The sequence below is a fragment of the Terrapene carolina genome, unplaced genomic scaffold (genome assembly GCF_002925995.2).
Source record: "Terrapene carolina triunguis isolate 2854851 unplaced genomic scaffold, T_m_triunguis-2.0 Scaffold97, whole genome shotgun sequence".
NCBI lineage: Eukaryota > Metazoa > Chordata > Testudines > Emydidae > Terrapene > Terrapene triunguis.
This window is the reverse complement of record NW_020664448.1, coordinates 21,089,552-21,108,078: the sequence shown is the minus strand read 5'-3', so window position 1 is coordinate 21,108,078 and position 18,527 is coordinate 21,089,552. Positions and strand designations below refer to the sequence as shown.

Genomic DNA, 18,527 nt, shown 5'->3' with positions numbered 1-18,527 from the left:
TGTGAAGGGGTCACTAGTAAAAAAGTTTGAGAGCCACTGCTTTAACTTAAAGACTAGACTGTGTTTTTTTGTTTTTGTTTTTTTAATATTTGGGAAATGAATCAACTCCTGGGCTGAGAGGATATATGCCAAGGCTTAGCTTGGAGTAAATTTTTTTACAGCTGAGTTATAAATCCTTCCAAACCGGAGTTTAATAATGGAAATGTTGACAGACCCTTAACTACAGGAGTACCAGGCACCAGTGTAATACAGAGCAAATCTCTTTTCTATTGGCTACACAGATAAAGTGACAATAGCTTACAATAAAATCTATTTTATAACTTAGCAACAAAGTTCATTGCTTAATAAAAACATTTGAGCAGAGAGGCAGTTTACAAAAATTTAGTAAACAGCAGCCTAAACATTAACTTTTAGTCATATGTGTATCAACACTTCAATCTTGGCACATGAGTCAAACTGCTTAAAGAACAAACACTGTTAGAGACTTATTATGGGCCCAATCCTGCAACTCTTTTTCAGCCTGTACTTTAGGCCTGCAGGATTGTGCCCTGTGTGTTCAGACTACAGGACTGCAGCAGGCAAGTTATTTCAGTCCAATCTGCAGATATTGTTAATTTAATGGTATTTCAGTAAAGCTGAAAGGTGATTAGTACCAACAGGGACAGAAAAACCAATGCACTGGAATTAGCTTCTGATGTGGGAAATTAAATCCTATGGAGTGCAATGATGAAATGGTGGAAAAGCCACATCCATATTGTTTTTTTAAAAAGTTTGGACACAATCCCTCTATCTTCCTCTCCTCCTCATCCTCCACACAGATAAATAAACAGTGTGAAGATTACATCAGAGAACCAAATCCTTGTGTTCTTTCAAGTGAAAGATTTCTAAGATTAATTTCAGGGGCTTTAAATCCCCCTCTCTCGACAAAAGCTGGAAAACAAGAGAGCAATTATTGGGTGCCCAAGTAGGCTGCTGGGGAGTGAGAGGCCCTGGCGGGAGACAGGGCCTAATGTGAACAGCACAAAAATCAGCTGCTGAGACTGGTAACTCCTGCTCAGAACTATTTACAGGATTTCCCAACTAAAATCCCTAAGGATCCCAGAAAGCAGGCAGGAAGAGGGGCGCACCCCACCCCCCCTAATAAACGGGGAACTGCCCCACAACACTCCACAAAAAAGGGAGTGAGCCCCCTGCAAAACTCCTGAATGCAAGAGTGGAAGGCGCTCCTCTCTCTCTCACACACACACACGCGGAGGGGGCGCTCCCTCCTACCCCCCACACACACAGAGGAGGGGGCACTCCCCACACAGACAGGAAAGGACTGAGGGGGGCGCTCCCCCGCACACACACACGGGGGGGGCAGGGGAGCGCTCCCCCCCACACACGGGGGGGCGGAGGGGGGCGCTCCCCCACACAGGAGGGGGGACGCTCCCTCCCCACACACACAGAGGGGTGGCGCAGGAGAGCGCACCCCCCACCCCCACACACAGGGGGGCGCTCCCCCACACACACACACACAGGAGAGGAGAGGAGGGGGGCGCTCCCCCCCCCAAGGAGAAGAGAGGAGAGGACAGGAGAGGAGAGGAGAGGAGGGGGGCGCTCCCCCCCGGGCGCTCACGATAGCGGCAGGAGAGCTCCCAGCTGCGCCCCCGCCCGGCCGCCCCCCTCACCTGGCGGGAGTGGGCCTTGGGCTCGGGCGGCTTGAAGAAGGAGTCGGGCAGCTTGCGGAGCCGCATGGGCAGCGTGTGCGGCACATTGGCGCCCTTGGGGTTCATCACCGCGTTGAAAAGCGCCTCCAGGTCGGTCTCCGAGTCGCCCCGCACATGCACGATCTGGTGCCCGGCCGGAGGAGGCCCCGCGCCCGGGGTCTGCCCCGCGCCGGACGGGGCGCCCGGCGGCGGCGCCTGTTGCTGCGCCGGGGGCTGCGCTTGCTGCTGAGGCTGCCCGGGATCCATGGCTCCGCGTCCGTACCGGGGCTCGGCGACTCAGAGCCCGGGCTCCCCACCCCACATGCCCCGCTGCCCAGGCTGGGGCTCCCCCGCTGCTGCTGCTCAGCCCCCCACAGCCGGAAAACACAACCGGCGGCAGCAACTGGCAAAACAAGCCCGACCGAGTAGTAACTTCCCCGAGCCCGGCCCAGCCCGGCCGGCGCCTCTGTCCCGGCGGCGGAAACTAACTCACACAACACACTAAACAAAAGTTCTGAGATGTGCCCGCCCGCATCACTCCCCAGCCAGCTCCGCCCCTTGCGAGCCCGCCCGTACCGTATCCTACAGCCAGCCTCTAGCAGAGTCCTGCTGCGCCCGCCCGCACAGAATCCAGTCAGAGGCGCCGGTTCCTTCTGCGCCCGCCCGCCCGGAATCTGGCAGACTCAGTGGCCGCTATCAAGTCCTGCGCGGACTGCTGCCCGCACAACATCCAGGAGAGCCAGCCCTTTTGCACCCGCCCGCCTCATTTTTCAAGCATCTACTCCCGCCCGCCCGCGCTTCCCTGCAACGCAGAAGTCCATGCATCGAAAAGTTAAAAATAAATTCCTCCAAACTTCCAGACTCCTGTTGCGCCCCTCCCCCCCCGACCTCAGCGCCGGAATTGGGAAGGAAAAATAGCCCCCCCTTGCCCCCAGAACGGGCTGCGGGAGAAGAGATGCGACTTCTTCGAGCCCTGGCCCCCAGGAGAGGGGCACCGCTCCCCCCGCCCCATCCCCTGAACGGGCGCGGGAGAAACCGGTCTTCCCAGCGCCCCACTTTCCACCCGCAGACTTAGGCAGGGGCGGGGAGGGGCGTAAGTGAAGGAAAGAAATGGGATCCCTTGCCCCCATCCCCAGGCTGGGGGGGAAGAGCTGGAACCCGCCATCGCAAATGGAACCCCACCCTCCCCGTAACTGCTACATTTCACTAAGGACACTAATTTTGTCACGGAGTGACGGTCCTGGGAGAGGGTAAATTACACAGAGAAAACATTCAAAACATTTCTCTAGTTATTGAGTTCAATGGAAACCTGCTTTTCAGTCCATTTAACCCAAGAGGTTAGATTCAGTATGCTGCATAATACAGACCAGTGAGTGTATAACACAGCTATCATTTACTAACTAGATTATGCAAAATGACATTTGATTAAAATTAGTGACAAAAAGATGAGAATAAGAGTTTTTATATATTTATTGAGGCTTTTGAAACACAACAGGTAACAAAATGTAGCGGGTTGGAAGAGCAAGATTCATGGACCCTTGTAAGAATTCAGATAGTCTGATGCACTCACTATGGGCCCACTCCTGTAAAGATTTATGTATGATTAGTTCCATTGCCTTCAAGGTGGGCTTAGGCGGCTACATCCATAAGTAAAAGTATGTACAAGCATCAGTGTTTGCAGGATCTGAATCTTACAGTTAAAGTCAATTTAGCAAAAGCAGACTTTTTAAACATTTTGTATAAAATTATGATTTATCTGTGAACATAAAACATTCCTTCTTAATCATTCAACAAACACTACGTAAAATGTATATCACAGTTCACATTTTTGCATAGGCAGGCAATGTGTATTTCATTGAAGGGAATGGAACTATGGAATTTTTAATTAATTCCATATAGAAAGACGAGCTCCTCCATTCCATTATACTGCTAATACGAAGAATTGGAGATTAAGAATAAATCAGTTAAAAAAATAAGCTCCCACCAAAAGAATGGTACAAAACATGAACATGTCGTTTCAGAGGATCCACAATGAAGTAGGCAAATGTCTGTTCATGGCTTTTGTTTGAAGGATAGCACATACCGTTATCATCCTGAGGGGGGGAAATCTAGTATTAATAACAAACTAGATATATATTACAATCATGTGTAACGCTAAACAGCTTTATTTGAACATTATGAATTCTTACATTCAATTACTCTTATATTCAGTTAATATATTATCTACAAAATGCACTGTGACAATTTTGCGGACAGTGTGGAGTTCATGTTAATGGTAGAATAGATGCCCATTAAGGCAAGAATCCTGCAAACACTTGCACAGGTAAGTAACTTTATGTAAGTCAGTAGTTCCATTTAATTTAATGTGTAAAGATATTCACCTACGTAAGCGTTTGCATAATTAGGGACTAAATTACAAATGGTTAAAGAATAAGGATCTGATCATACTGCCATTGAAGTCAATGGCAAAACCTGTTAACTTCAGTGGGGCCCTAAATATATTCTCTTACTGACCCTTTTCCAGTCAGGATTCACTTAGGCATCTGATCACCATCTCATCAAATATTTACATACTCAAAAATAACTTTCTCTGTATTTACATAGTAAGAACTACTGCATGTTGTTGAAAGTAATGTTTTAAGCTTCAAGAAAAATGAGAGGAGCAATATCAAGCTATGGTTGTGGATCAGATTTTATTGATTTCTGACTGTTATTGAAGAGCCCAATCCGGTAGTCCTTACTCAGGCAAAATTGACTTCAATTGAAGTTTTGACTGTGTAAAGGCTACAGAATCCCACCTAAAGTTTGCTGGATAAAAAATAAAAGTATGTGATGTATAAGTACTAATGTGTCAAAAAGTAATATTGATCAAAATATTTGATACCATGAAATACAATCAGGTTTAAATTAGGCAGAGTTTTTGCACTATGTTCTGGGTGCCTTTTAAAGTCATTTTAGTTAGCTGAGATGTATTTTATTGTATTTTTTATTTGCACTAGTTTTAGATAAGAGTAGTTCTATCTGTATATTTCGGTGCCTCATCACCATAATATTTGGATGCCTTATACACAAATTAAGAATAGCATCATTTCCATCTGCAGTTCAAAGTTTAAACAGGTGGTGTGTGTGTGACACTCGGTTGACTTAGTGATGCCAGAGCTGGATCATTTTAACTTCTAGCTTTGGAGAAATAGAGATAATCTGGTGATGATTTTAGATAGCATGTGTGTGACATACTGTAAATAATGATACTATTGAACATCTCTCCAAAACAACATGTGTAACATTTTATCAATACAGTATATCTTAAGAGTTAGCAAATATATATGTGTTTGTATTTACTACTCTGGTGCCAATAGCACTGCTGTAGTTAAGGATGAGTTAGCGTTCAAGAAATTTCTTCGTTATTTAATATCATAAATACTTCAGGTTTCTTCATGCTGAAATTTGGTTATATGCAAATCATTTGAACTTCTTAAACCATTTTGAGTTCAGAAGTATACAATTGTTACAAAAATTTCTAATACACCTCTACCTCGATATAACGCTGTCTTTGGGAGCCGAAAAATCTTACCGCATTATAGGTGAAACCGCGTTATATTGAACTTACTTTGATCCGCCAGAGTGCATAGCCCCGCCCCCCCGGAGCACTGCTTTACCGCATTATATTCAAATTTGTGTTATATCGGGTCGCGTTATATCGGGGTAGAGGTGTACTTCCCTTCCCCACTCTCTCTGGACTGCCAAAATCTGTGCTAAAATACTTATATTCATGTAACTAAGTCCTAAAATCTAGTATTAGTTTGATTTTTTTTGAAAGGTCAGAAGATTAAAAATTGAAAAGTAGTTTTGGAACATATTCAGTACCAATTTATCACAGTGCTTTCTCTAATTACATGGTTTCAGCACTTAAATCAGTGTTACCAAGTTGTCAAGATAAGCATATGGGGCTAGGGTTAGTAAGGAGGCATGGGATGACACAGTGTTTTCATTTTGCTGATGACTCCAAGCTCTATTTCTCTATTTTATCTGATCCAGCCAGTTTTTGGTAGAGATTGGGCTAGCTGGCTGAGGCTCAGTCCAGATGAAAAGGAAGTGATGCTCGTAGAATGAGGATTCAACAAGAAGATATAGTGAGGATTATCTTTGCCTCATTAATTGAGGATGCGTGTCTACCATTTGTTACTCCAGTTTTCAGAATTAGCATTCTATTAGATTCCCAGCTGCTGTTAGATGATCATATAGCAACAGTGACCAAGACAGCTTTCTTTCATCTATGTCTGGCTAAGCGGTTGTTACTATTTCTTTCGGATGCGGACACTACCAATATGATCCATGTCTTTATCACCTCAAGATCAGATTACCATATGCACTCTACATAAAACTACACCTAAATCAACTCAGAAACTGAACCTGTTTTGAGGCAGTACAGGTACTCAAACTAGAGTCTCTTCATTTTATAAGAGGAAACTGTGCGCAGGCTTTTCTCCATGGTGGGCCTGGATTTTGGAATTCACTCTCCCCCCTTCATCTGAAATAACCCATGTTTGCTGACCTCCAGAAAATGCTGCAAAGCCAACTTCTTTTCCTAAGCTTTTGGGAAGGAGGGAGTGTGCTAAGGACAGGGATCTGTGATTGGAATGGGATTTCTGCCCCATCCCTCCATTTGTTGGTTTTGTGGAGACCACTGAATATATTCTTGTTTATTATGTTGATGGTATTTTTAAAATATGACAAAGGCACCCAGAAGTGTTTTTGGATGTTTTACCTAAATCTAACCAAACAATAATACAAATCTCTGAAGTTCTTGTCAAACGAATACCAATTCACAGATATGAAAACAATTGCACAGTGTTAAAATAAAAATGCTAATGAGTAATTTTTGGTTCCAGGAATATAGTTTTAGCATTTTTTATATGAAAAGAAACCTGAGTGTAATGGGCAGGACAGAGGTAAAAATACTGACAAACACACAAGAGATTTTTTTTAAAGTGTTCCAAAACATTCTATGATAATAATAACAGTAATAATAGTTAAAAGATGATGGCCCACTGATGAACAACTGGGCCACCGGTAGTGTGTGTTGTCTGCAGTGACACCAGCTCTTTTTCTTTTGGAAGATATGTTATCTTACATTTAAATTGTTGCATGCTCAGGTGCATGGTGGAGGATTTGGAATGGATCTGCCTAGTGGAGGAACAACTAAACTGGGAAGCATGTAGTACAGTTCAGGTGGGTTCCAAGCTCATCTTTATGGTAAGCATATGGTGTTGCAAGGGAAATAGGGAAGCCAGAGGCTTCAGAAACTCAGCAGCCAGAAGGACAGAAAACAATTGGAGGAGGTCTATAAGTGGGCACCCACCTTGCCCCTCAAGCTCTCTTATGCTGTAAACCCTCCTGTAATCTTTAGTAAGAATCAGGCACACCACACCCTATCCAGCAAATTCTCTATGATAAATCCAAACTGCAAGTGCAAAACAGAAGCCTGAATAAAGGCAGGCTCAAAATAAAACTTAGGGCTAGATTCACAAAAGGAACTTAGGTGCCTAACTGCCACTTTAGGTGCCACTGGCATTCACAAAAACCCTGCTCAGCTGCTGTCTCATCCTGGAGGTGTGTAAATTCCCTAGACAACTAAATTTCTGCCATTAAAGTCCCCAAGGTGCTTAAATTTCAGCAGCTGAGGCACAGCTGCCTCAGTCCTGACCCCGCACAGCAGCTAGGTGCCTATTTCATGCCTAAACCCCAGCAGGATCCTTAGACTTGGCATTACCCTGCCTAACTTTCCTGGGGAGCCCCTCTGGTAAGTATGCTCAGAGCATGCCTAACTCCACACAAAACAGCCTAGAGAGGATGAGGACAACTCCTTCCTTTAGCCCAGTGGTTAGCACAGCCAGGATGTGGGAGAATCCAGTTCAATTCTCCTCACTGCCTGATGGGGAGCAGGGATTTAAACATGGGTTTCCCACCTCCCTGGGGAGTGCCCTCAAACCACTGGACCATAGAGTCAGTTATATTCTCTTTCTCACTGGTCCAAATGCATATTTAAGTATTTCATACACAGTGGAACATCTGCAGCTGGAGAGATTAAGACTGACCCACAGCATAATATCCCATAGCTCAGTGATTAAAGCACTTTCCTAAAAACTGGGGAGGGGAACCCCTGTTTGAATCCATTCTCCTCATGGGGCGGGGAAATTGAATTGGGATCTTCCACATCTTGGATGAGTTTCCTATCCATTAGGCCTCCTCCCACAGCTGTTTTGTGTGGAGACACATATGCATCACTCCCTTTCTTGCAAGAAATGGCTTAAGCATCTGACTCCAATAGAAGGTTCCCAGCTGCGAATCCCAAATGGTGCTGAACTCTGAGAAGGGTGGGACTTAGGAGCCACCCCATTCTCAGCATCTACTATTGGCTAGTTTAGGCAGCTTTTGTGAATCCTATTCTTCTTTTCTCCTGCATTGTATAGGGAGACGAGACGCCTAACTCAGGGAAATTACGTAGCGCAACACTGAGCATTGTTAACACCTAAGCTCCTTTGTTACTCTAGCCCTTAGCTTCTACTGATTCTATATTGAGTTTATATAGAATAACAGTACAGTAACTCCTCACTTAACGTTGTAGTTATGTTCCTGAAAAATGCAACTTTAAGTGAAACAATGTTAAACAAATCCAATTGTCCCATAAGATTTAATGTAAATGTGGGGGGTTAGGTTCCCAAGAAATTTTGGGGGGGCAGACAAAAGGCGTTATACTGTATACTGTACAGTACTGTACTGTGGTTGGGAAGTGCCCCTGGCTTACCCCACACAGGCACAGCCCGCTGCAGGCAACGCTAGGAAGCACCTTTGCAGCAGTAGCAGCAGCTTCCCCGGAGAACAGGCTCGGATTTTGCCGGGAATGCTCCAGGCCCGCCTCTTCCTGTCCCCTCTCCACTCCAGGCCCACCTCTTCCTACCCCCACTCCACCTCCTCTCTGGAGCACATGACACCCCTCCCCCAAAAAAGTCCTAAGCACCACCAAACAGCTGTTTGGCGGTGCTTAGGACTTTCTGGGAGGGAGGGGGAGAAGCGGAGACGCAGTGCTTCCCTGCGCCTGCCCCTCCCTCCCAGAAAGTCCTAAGCATGAAGTGCTGGGAGGGAGGGGGAGGAGCGGAGAAGCCCCACGTCTCCACTCCTCCCTCTCCCTCCCAGAAAATCCAGCTGTTTGGTGGCATTTAGGATTTTCTGGGAGGGAGGGGGAGGAGTGGAGATGCGGCACTTCCCTGCTCCTCCTCCTCCCTCCCAGAAAGTCCTAAACGCAAAGTGCTGGGAGGGAGGGGGAGGAGCAGGGAAGCCCCGTGTCTCCACTCCTTAGGACTTTCTGGGAGGGGAAATGCTGGGAGGGAAGAGGAGGAGGTGGAGAAGCGGAACTTGTGCAGTGCTCCCTTGTAAAGTCGCTGCTCTTCCACAGAATCTTACAAGCAGGCAGCCAAACGACGTTATAAGGGAGCATTGCACAACTTTAAACGAGCATGTTCCCTAATTGAGCAGGGACATAACATTGAAACAACGTTAAGTGGGACAACGTTAAATGAGGAGTAACTGTATGAGCTAGATGGCTGCACTGGGCTGGAATGTATTGCTTTGCATAGGCTCTTCTCTCTAGAGCTCTACACCTATATTCCTAGAAAGCCACAGGGCCCAAAATTTATTTCTTACTGAATAGAAAATGAAGTGGTGCTCGTGCTCATTGGTGAAATGTTATTAAAGACTAGAACAAAGATGACATCAGGAAAAGGGTTAATAAAACATAGTGTGCCTGAACAATCTCTTCAAATTAAATACTACATTTTATTTACATTTTTGTCTGATTTTCAAATAAATTTGATATTTTCATGTTGTATAATTAAACTTGAGAATGTGTTTTATGCCTAGCTCTCATGATGTATAGGTGCCATGGCAAGAAAGTTAATACTTACATATGCAGAAACTTTGAAGATAGTTGATGTAATAATTATTTCCTTTGTTTCAGGATCCTTTTGAACACTGAAATATGGGGAAATAACGCATATTTAATACCAGCATCTACAAAATGACTAATAGACATCTTTAATATTTACTAGATTAGTTGCAAGCTTTTACATTATGTTCTTGCTCAAATCTATGAAGGGAAATTTAGTGGTTAGGACTTGATCCATGTCATCTCAACCCTAGATTTTTTATAGAAAGTACTGAATTATTTTTTAAAAATTGGGGCTAGTTTCTCCTTATTTCCATCCACTAAATTACAACTGCATCACAGAGTCACAGTAATGACTCCAAAGTTAAGGTTGTAAAACAATTTTCATTGTCATCAGAGATGCACCTCTCTCTCTCTCTTTTAGCTAATTAATATTTTTACCTCATGTATTTTTTGAGTAGAAGAACTGCAGAGTAAAAAAGAGTGATTATCTTAAGGATGTAAAAAGCCAATAACCTTAACCAAGAGATCTGGACGTCCATCCATTTATAGTTGAAGTGGTTTATATATTTATTTAACACATTTTTCCAATGAGGAATGTTTTGTGCATAGCTATGAAAGGGTGTATCTAACTGGTGGGGTAATGTATTGTACAGGGGTGTGATTTTTAAAGTGCACTAATGTATTGCAGGGTCTACACAGAGCAATTAATATGCAACACATTAATGAATGCACTTTAAAAGTCACACCCCCATAGAGCGCATTTCCCCACTAGGGACACAAGCCCTAACTTAGGAGTGTTTTCTGTTTACTGCACCTTTACATTTCTAAACTACCAACCTATTTGCTGTGGAGCTGTCAATTTCCTCAGTTATAATATCTGCAGAAATCCCAATGCTTTTATTCACCATTAAAGTTTTTCAAAATTGCATCTGTTTCTCTCAATTTTATATTGACATTTATTTTTACATTTCTTCAGAAATCAGATAATATAGCCTCTATCAATTTTCACTAATTCCACATAATTTTTATTTACATCAACTCATTATGGTGCACTTGAGTCTTGTAGATTCCATACTGCATACAGTTCTGAGAAATGTGTTAACTCACAAAACGCCTTATCATGAAGAGGTTCAGTTCAAGAGGTTCTGAGACAGATTCTGCTAGAGTCTAATAACTAATTAGGTGAGTCAGACTTTTAGGCATTAGTACTTCTGTTCATGTTGTACACCACAACAGCACAGAACAGGCGGCCTTGGCAACCTGTCCTCTTTTACCAAAGCTTCTACTTATTGAAAAGAGAATGTGAACTGGACAAAAAACAAAACAAAAACCCAAACTGCTCCAATCAATGCAATCTCTTTAACCAATAGGCACTTGGCTCCTTTTGGTTTGATGATATCATCTGTAGGATGGTGAAGTTGTCATCAAATCTACATGCTGTGGACTGGGTCTCTCTTCTAGTACACGGTATTTTAGCAGAGATTTTTAAACTAAATCTTTTCAGATATTACAACTGTATCTGCAGGTCCTTCTAGTGTTAGTTGCTTTGTATGAAAATGTTCAGCAGCCTTTCATTTGCATGTTTCTCAGTTCAAAAAAGGAAATTCTAGGTTACCAAAATAGATGGTGAAAAGGGGTATTGTTTTAAATGGGCTAAAAATTCAGAGGTATTTTCTGCTTCCTGTTGGTTTCCTGGAAGGAAATTATAATTTTCAGCTTCAGTGTTTGTTTCTAGCACATAATGCTTTGGAAGCACCTCTATTAAAACTCTTAGGCGGAAATTGTGATCCTATTGAAGTCAATGGGACCGGGATTTTACCCTTATGCTCTGTCATGTTCATGTGAAAACAAGTCTAAGAGCCGCAATTCATTTTTTCCTAAGAGTTTTATTTGCAGTGATATTTGTCCAAATCTCTGCATCTATTTTTCACACGTAATTGTTAAACTGGGAAACTTTCATATTCCATAAATGGCTATTTTAACCTAGATCTGTTCTCTTTTATAAAAAGGAGAAACTCTTCACTGTTTCATACTTACTTTGAGCTCTATTTATACCTCTGTATCACCATTATATTATGTTTTCCACACACAAAAGAACAACAACATGCTTTCAGATAAATTTAGTTTAGATCAAGGAAAGGAACAACAACGAAAGAGCACGTGAAATCTCCATGAGTGTGAGCACAGTGTGCAAGAAACTCTAAACGCTGCCATCTTAAAGTGAAATTACTCTCCAAAATGGAGATGGAAAAACTCATTAGAAATTTAAAGGTGCAGTCCACAGAAAATATTTATAAATTAGGAGACCATAACCATTAAATCTCATGATAAATTGTGTTTTAATTTTAATCAGGACATGTTGATTAGAAAGCATACTTAAAAAGTTAATGAACAAAAGTATCTACATTATTTTTCATAGATATGCTGAAGCAGCCATGTGACATGAAAGTCTTCAGGTAAACCTAATCAAAATTGTGTCATAAGGAACGGATTGGAATCAAGCAGTAACTAGTTTCTGTAACAAATACACTGAAGTCCCCAACACAGGGACTGCAATTCTGACAGACAAATGTGGGTCAAACCAGGGTAGAGATCCTTGCATGCTATTCTTTCCCCTAACCCTGGGAGCACCTGTCACAGTCTGGTCCAAAAAATTTATATTGATCTACTAGAGTTTAGTTTAGTTTAAAAGTTGTAAGTGACAGAAGATCCAGCAGAGCTAGGCTTCTGAAATAAAGGTTTCCTATAAAAGTAAAAAGGCTTATGGAAGAGACATTACCAAGTTAGTGATTATTTTGAAAATCAGTAATTCGGTGTTTATAATGAATGTATGTAGAATTACTCTTTCGTGACAATTTAAAAGAAGAGACTTGTAATTAACTTGGAATACAGTAATACTGTTTGCTAAATCAGTTATTTATAACCCTTCTTCATATTTGTAATTTACAATGCTTAGTGGATCATCTTATGAAGGGAAGAAATATTAATAAATTGACCTAAATTGTAAGTGATAAAATATTTAAAGGTTTGAAATTTCCTTTTATTAAATAACATGTTGTAATAATTTGAATTTTGGGTGGAATAGCGCTTGGACTCGCAGAATTTGTTAGGTACAGGCTGTTGTAAGAAGGGGGGACAGGAGAAGATCATTAAGGGCTGCCACTTCAGGTGTTAGGAGGGCTTTTCTGGAGATCTTTCAGCTTAGACTAAAGCCCCTGTGTGTACACAAACTGAGTATTACAGAAACAACCACAACAGATAGAGAGTGGGGGAGAAGAAGAAAATGAGATTAGTGATGTAAGATGATGTACAACTTTAAGGGAGAAGTTGAAGGGTTTGACTCTAATGAGGGAGGAGCTAGGAAGCCAGTGAAAGGATTTAAAAAGAGGGTAATATTATCAGAGAGCGGTTTGAGGAAAACAGGGTTAGCAGCAGCATTTTGGATAAACTGCACATGAAAAGGAGACATCAGAAAGGAGAACATTATGTGTAATTTGGAAATATTGAAAAGGAAGAAGCAACAAATAAAACCCAGGAGAGAGAAGAAACAGAGAAGAGTCTAAAATGACATCTTGGTAGCAAACTTTGGTCATGGGATTAACAAAGATCTCAGTACCTATCAAGATGAAAGATATGGGCTAGATTCATAAAAGAATGTGGGCACCTAACTGCCACCTTAGGTGCCTAAATCCCAGAATCAGGCCCCACTGGGATCACAAAACCCACACTCGGCTGCCCTCAAACACAGTAGGCACCTAAACTCACTCAGCACCTAAATTTGGCAGTAAAAAAATTCTCTAGGAGCCTATGTTTCTGTCTCTACATATGCACATTGCAGCCACACCAGGAATCTGGACACCTAACCCCAGAATGATTCACAAACCAGGGAAAGATAAGCATTCATCTACCTTACTTGCCTGCAGGGCCCAATCTGTTAGGAAGCATGCTCAGAGCTCACCTACTGGATTGGGCCCCCCATAGATGCACAAAATGGCCAGGGAGGGATGAGGAGGAGTTGAAGCCCAGTGCTGAATCTGATCCACTGTGCATAAATAATAACAGAATAATTTTTTGTGTATGTGTAGACCCAGGATCCCGTGCTCCAATTAATTTTTTAATGATATATCCACTATAGAATCGCTTCAACAGGAGAGACTGAAGGAGCCCCTTCGCCCAGTGGATCCCTGTTCAAATCCCTTCTCCCCGAGTGGGGGAACTTGAACTAGGGGTCTCCCACATCCCTGGTGAGTACACTACCCGCTGGGCTTTAAGTTATGAGGGAGGTCCAGCTAGTCTTCCTCCTGCTGCTTGCAAACAAAAAAACAAAAAAAACCATAGGCACCTAACACCAAGAGAGGGTTTGCATCTCAGAATCCCAAGCACAGGGACGTCTCCCTGCAGCCTCTCTCTCAGAGAGAGGTGAGGCTTAGGACACACCCCTTGCCTTGGCATCTCCCTTTGGCTAGCTTTGGCAGGTAACCAGCTAGCATGCTGACTTTTGTGAATCCCATCCTGAGGTGCCTATTGCTTCCCATTCATTGCATATGGAGCCTAAGATGCTGAACTCAGGCTTTGTCAATCCCAGTTATTTTCTAGGCATTAGGCAAACCAGCTAGAAATAGTCCAAAAGTTCAGCTATTTAGGTTCTACAGGGACCACCAACCTCTCCTTGGATGAAGAACTAAATGTTTGCATTGGAAAGGCTGCCACCACTTTTAGCAGACTAAAAGAACATGGAACAAAAGCTTACCAAGACCAAATGCTAGTGTATCAAGCTTGCTTCCTCAGCATTCTCATGTATGGTGGGAAAACATGGACAACTTATGCTCATCAGGAGAAAAGGTTAAACAGTTTCCACCTATGCTGTTTACACCGCAAACTCAAGATCAAATGGCAAGATAAAATCACCAACACAGAGCTTCTTCAAAGGGCAAATTTACCAAGTGTGACAGCCCTGCTCAAGCAAAGACGATTGTGCTGGCTGGACCATCTGAGTAGGTTGGAAGACTGAAGCATACCCAAGGACATGCTATTCGGGGAGCTATCACAGGGAACAAGAACAACAGGATGCCCCAGGCTTCGCTATAAAGATACATGCAAACAAGATATGAATGAATTTGGAATTGATCCTGACCAATGGGAAATCTTGGGAACCATCCTTAGAGGTTTTTAAGGCCCAGCTTGACAAAGCCCTGGCTGGGATGGTTAGTTGGTGTTGGTCCTGCTTTGAGCAGAGAGTTGGACTAAATGACCTCCTGAGTCTCTTCCAACCCTAATCTTCTATCATTCTATAATCGTAACAAGTGGCGCCATCGTCTCCATCAGGGCATCAAGGTCCATGACAGGAGTGGCTCCTACAACTTGAACAGAAAAGAGCCCATAGGAAGCAAGCAGCTTCCAACCAAGAAACATACATTTGCAATAACCGCCAAAGATCATGCAAATCTTGGATTGGACCATTCAGTCACATGAGGTGTTGCAAACCATCTACATTATAGGCTGCAATTCCTACCATCTCTTGCAGGCAAAAGGATGCCAACAGAAGTTAAGGGTGGTGATGCTGAGCATCAGCATACCTATGTTTCTTTGTGAATCTAGCCCATGGAGTTCAGCTTTGGAAAGACTGAGTTTGAGATGGGAATCCCACTGCCAAAAGGAGATGCCTGACTGGCAACTGAAGAGGACAATGGCCACAGAGGTTATGGGCAGAGGGGAAAGTCAAGTAAGAAATAAAGGAAAAGAATAGGAAAAAAAAGTCTTAGCCTAGAGACGGTAGTTAGTGATCTTGGTTAGGACAGTTTTAGTGGAGTGAAGAAGGCAGACGGGAGGGATCAAGGAGAGAGAGTTGAAGGAGAGTAAGTAAAACGAGTAAACAGCATATTTTAGGACTTGGAAGACAAAAGGAAGGAGAAACAGACAATTTCTGTTGTCCATAAGGAAAGAAGCAAGAATGAAGGTAAGGGAATGAGAAGGAGCAAGGAAGACGATGAAACAGCAGGGGAATGGAGTCAAGGGAACAAGTTGAGGCTTTAAAAGGTAAATAGTACAAAGGTAAAAGTCAGATCGGCATGAAAGAAGAAGATAGAACTAGTGAAGGGGTGAAGCAATTTTGCCAAATAATTTCTTGTTTTTAAAAGTTTGCAAGATCCCGGTCAGAGAAAGCAGTATATAAAAAGAGAAGCCAAGAAGAAGGTTTAAGGAGAGTTGAAGGTAAAGAAAATCCAGCTGGAGATAGCAGCCCAGGAGTGGCTCAGAGAGTAGAAGTAAAGCTGTCTAGAAGAAAGAGGGTAGTTGAGAGGCAAAAGGAATGAAGAGTGTGGAGGAACTAATTGTAGTCTTAGCACTTTGTCCAATGTCATTCAACAGCATGGGAACAGGAACAGCTGTAGTAAAATGCAGAGAGTAAGCTAAGGCTGGGGATTAGAGTGTGGAGTGAAGGATTTAACAGAAAGGAGAAGATAGAGTTTCTGTTACTGTTAGCTCCTTTCTTGCCATGTTCAGTATTCCTGAGGTGCCCATTTGAATTCTCTGTACAGTACTATGGAAACCATATAGCCAAGCACCACATCTACACTACTTAAGAAAACTGCTGGGATTAGTTGTGATACTGTAACTAGTTAAATAAACTTAATATGTAACACTATGTGCATATTTAAAAGAATATTCAAAACAATCTTTAGAAATAAAAATCTCTGTTTCAGTATCTTCAGTCTGTTAATGGGGTTGTTTCAATGGCAGAAACTGTCTTAACGCTACTTCCCAATGAGAGCTCATTTTGATTATTTCAGTATTATAGAACTGAATCAGCGTGCCCATTGGAAAGCACTGGACATTAGAACGTTTTAAAATTGTTTAGAATGGAGGGTGATTTAAACTTAGTCAACCAAAGTGGTTTACAAAAATATTTAAAACAAGAAAATTCCAACAGGAAAGTAAATTCTTCCAGTTTAAGGCCAGATACAGCAATCCTTATTCACAAGTGCCATGGAATTCAATGGAACTCCTTACTTACATGAATAAAGATTGCTTCTTCCGGCATTAGTGTCTAATTTATGGGTTGTGTGGCTAGTCTTGATTTTTAAAATTTTGCAGAATACATAACTCTGAAACAAGATTTTTTAAATGGTCATTGTCAACCTAAGATCTATCACTGACAAACAGAATAAGCAATAGTTAAAAAAAATTAAATTGATGTGAACACCAGGTGCTGATTCAGAAAATATGGATTAGTCTTAAGCAAAATAGACAAGCTCTTTCATTCTCCAAACCAGGCAAGAATGCTCACTTTAATCCATTATGTCAAGTTAAGAAGGACCAGATTCTTACCTTTATTAAGTAGTATTTACTCTGCAAAAGTCTCACTGGTTTCATTCTGAGTACTTAAAGCGTAGGGTACTACCAGCAGAATTAAGGGTGGCAAAAATCAAGACTTAAATATTTTATTCCAGGTGACTGTGAAAGAACCAACATTTCAATCCAAAGCACCTTGTTTGGGCCTGATTTATAAGACAAACGGAGCTTGATTTTGCAAGATGCTGAACACTGGCCTCAATCCAGCAAAATTATTAAGCACGTGCTTTGTAGGGACATGAGTTGTCCCATTGACTTGTTTTATATATCCTTGAGTGCTTAACTTCAGTGGGATTATTCACATCCTTAAAGTTAAGCATGTGCTTAAGAGTGTTGCTGGATCAGAGCCAAAGTGCTCAGCACCTTATAGGACTGAGTCCATAATGTAAAAATAAAAATTTCCATTGATATCATTTTAACAACTTTCAAACTAGCTACTTTGAATTGTGAAAGCTACATGCACCAGGGGATAGGCGATGACTCAGAAGTCTATTCTCCTGAGAGTAAAATGTTAAGCTCAGAAAATAATAACTTTATTAGGATCTTATATATTTCCACAATTGGTTGATGTGATTTTATCTACTACAGTTGGAGCACTTAATCTGGTTTCAATGATATTCCCCATTTTCCATATGTAGAATAATCACTGGAACCAATCAAATGGAAATGAAATATACTGCAAGTATTTATAATGTGGCAAAAAGTTCCTTTATAAGAGAGTTGCCATTAAAACTGTATTATTTTGCTAGTGAAGCATTAATATTCTGTTTCAACTTATCTTTGATCTTATCGCACAAAGTATATTCATAAAATTCAAAGAGCGTAATTTTCAAAATGTGCACATGCAATTCTATGCACAGCTGCACATGTAAAATTTTTGTATGCATTTCTGAAAATCAGATTCTAAATGCAACAACCTTACCTTATAAGATCTTTATATAAAGCCTTTGTAGTTTCTAAGTATGGACCAAGCACATCTTCAAATTGACAGAGAGTTCCTCCAAGGCAAAGATGCTTAAAAAGACAGAAGAGAAACTCCTCACGATTTGACTGGCTGAATAAATCAAAATGGTCAGAATCTTCCAGAAGCAAAACCTGGAAAGGGGCAAGAAAAAAAAGTGTCAATTTCATTTTCTAATATGAAATTTAAAAAAATTAACAAATGCAGCTATTTTGTTGTATGTTAACCACAGAGACTGATCATTTAGGAATTTCCATTATTTATATATAAAATATGGGAAACTTTTTCAGTCAGGCAGAAATCCTCTACAGTGGATGTGATTTTCACTTACATATTTTACATCTGAAAAATGCATTCAGAGAATCACAGAATTGTAGGACTGGAAGGGACCTCGAGAGGTCATATAGTCCAGTCCCCTGCACTCATGGCAGGACTAAGTATTATCTAGACCATCCCTGACAGGTGCTTGCCTAACCTGCTCTTAAAAATCCCCAATGATGAAGATTCCACAAACTCCATAGCAGGGCTGGCTCCAGCATTTCTGCCGCCCCAAGCAAAAAAAAAAAAAAAGCTGCGATCG

General features: G+C 41.9%; 1 protein-coding gene across 6 annotated transcripts in view; it reads right to left on the bottom strand.

The window, feature by feature from the left end:
* The window catches only part of YAP1 (Yes associated protein 1), a 186,178-nt gene that overhangs the window by 154,019 nt on the left and 13,632 nt on the right, over positions 1-18,527 (bottom strand). For 4 of the 6 annotated variants that reach the window (XM_024215657.2, XM_024215658.2, XM_024215661.2 and 1 more), the window contains exon 1: positions 1,671-2,454. In XM_024215657.2, coding sequence (XP_024071425.1) covers positions 1,671-1,955 — 285 coding nt within the window. In that variant the 5' untranslated portion in view covers positions 1,956-2,454. Of the gene's footprint in view, positions 1-1,670; positions 2,455-3,691; positions 3,782-9,652; positions 9,720-17,908; positions 18,082-18,527 lie in introns of those variants that run through there. The other 2 variants (XM_026651589.1, XM_026651591.1) reach the window with 2 other exon arrangements.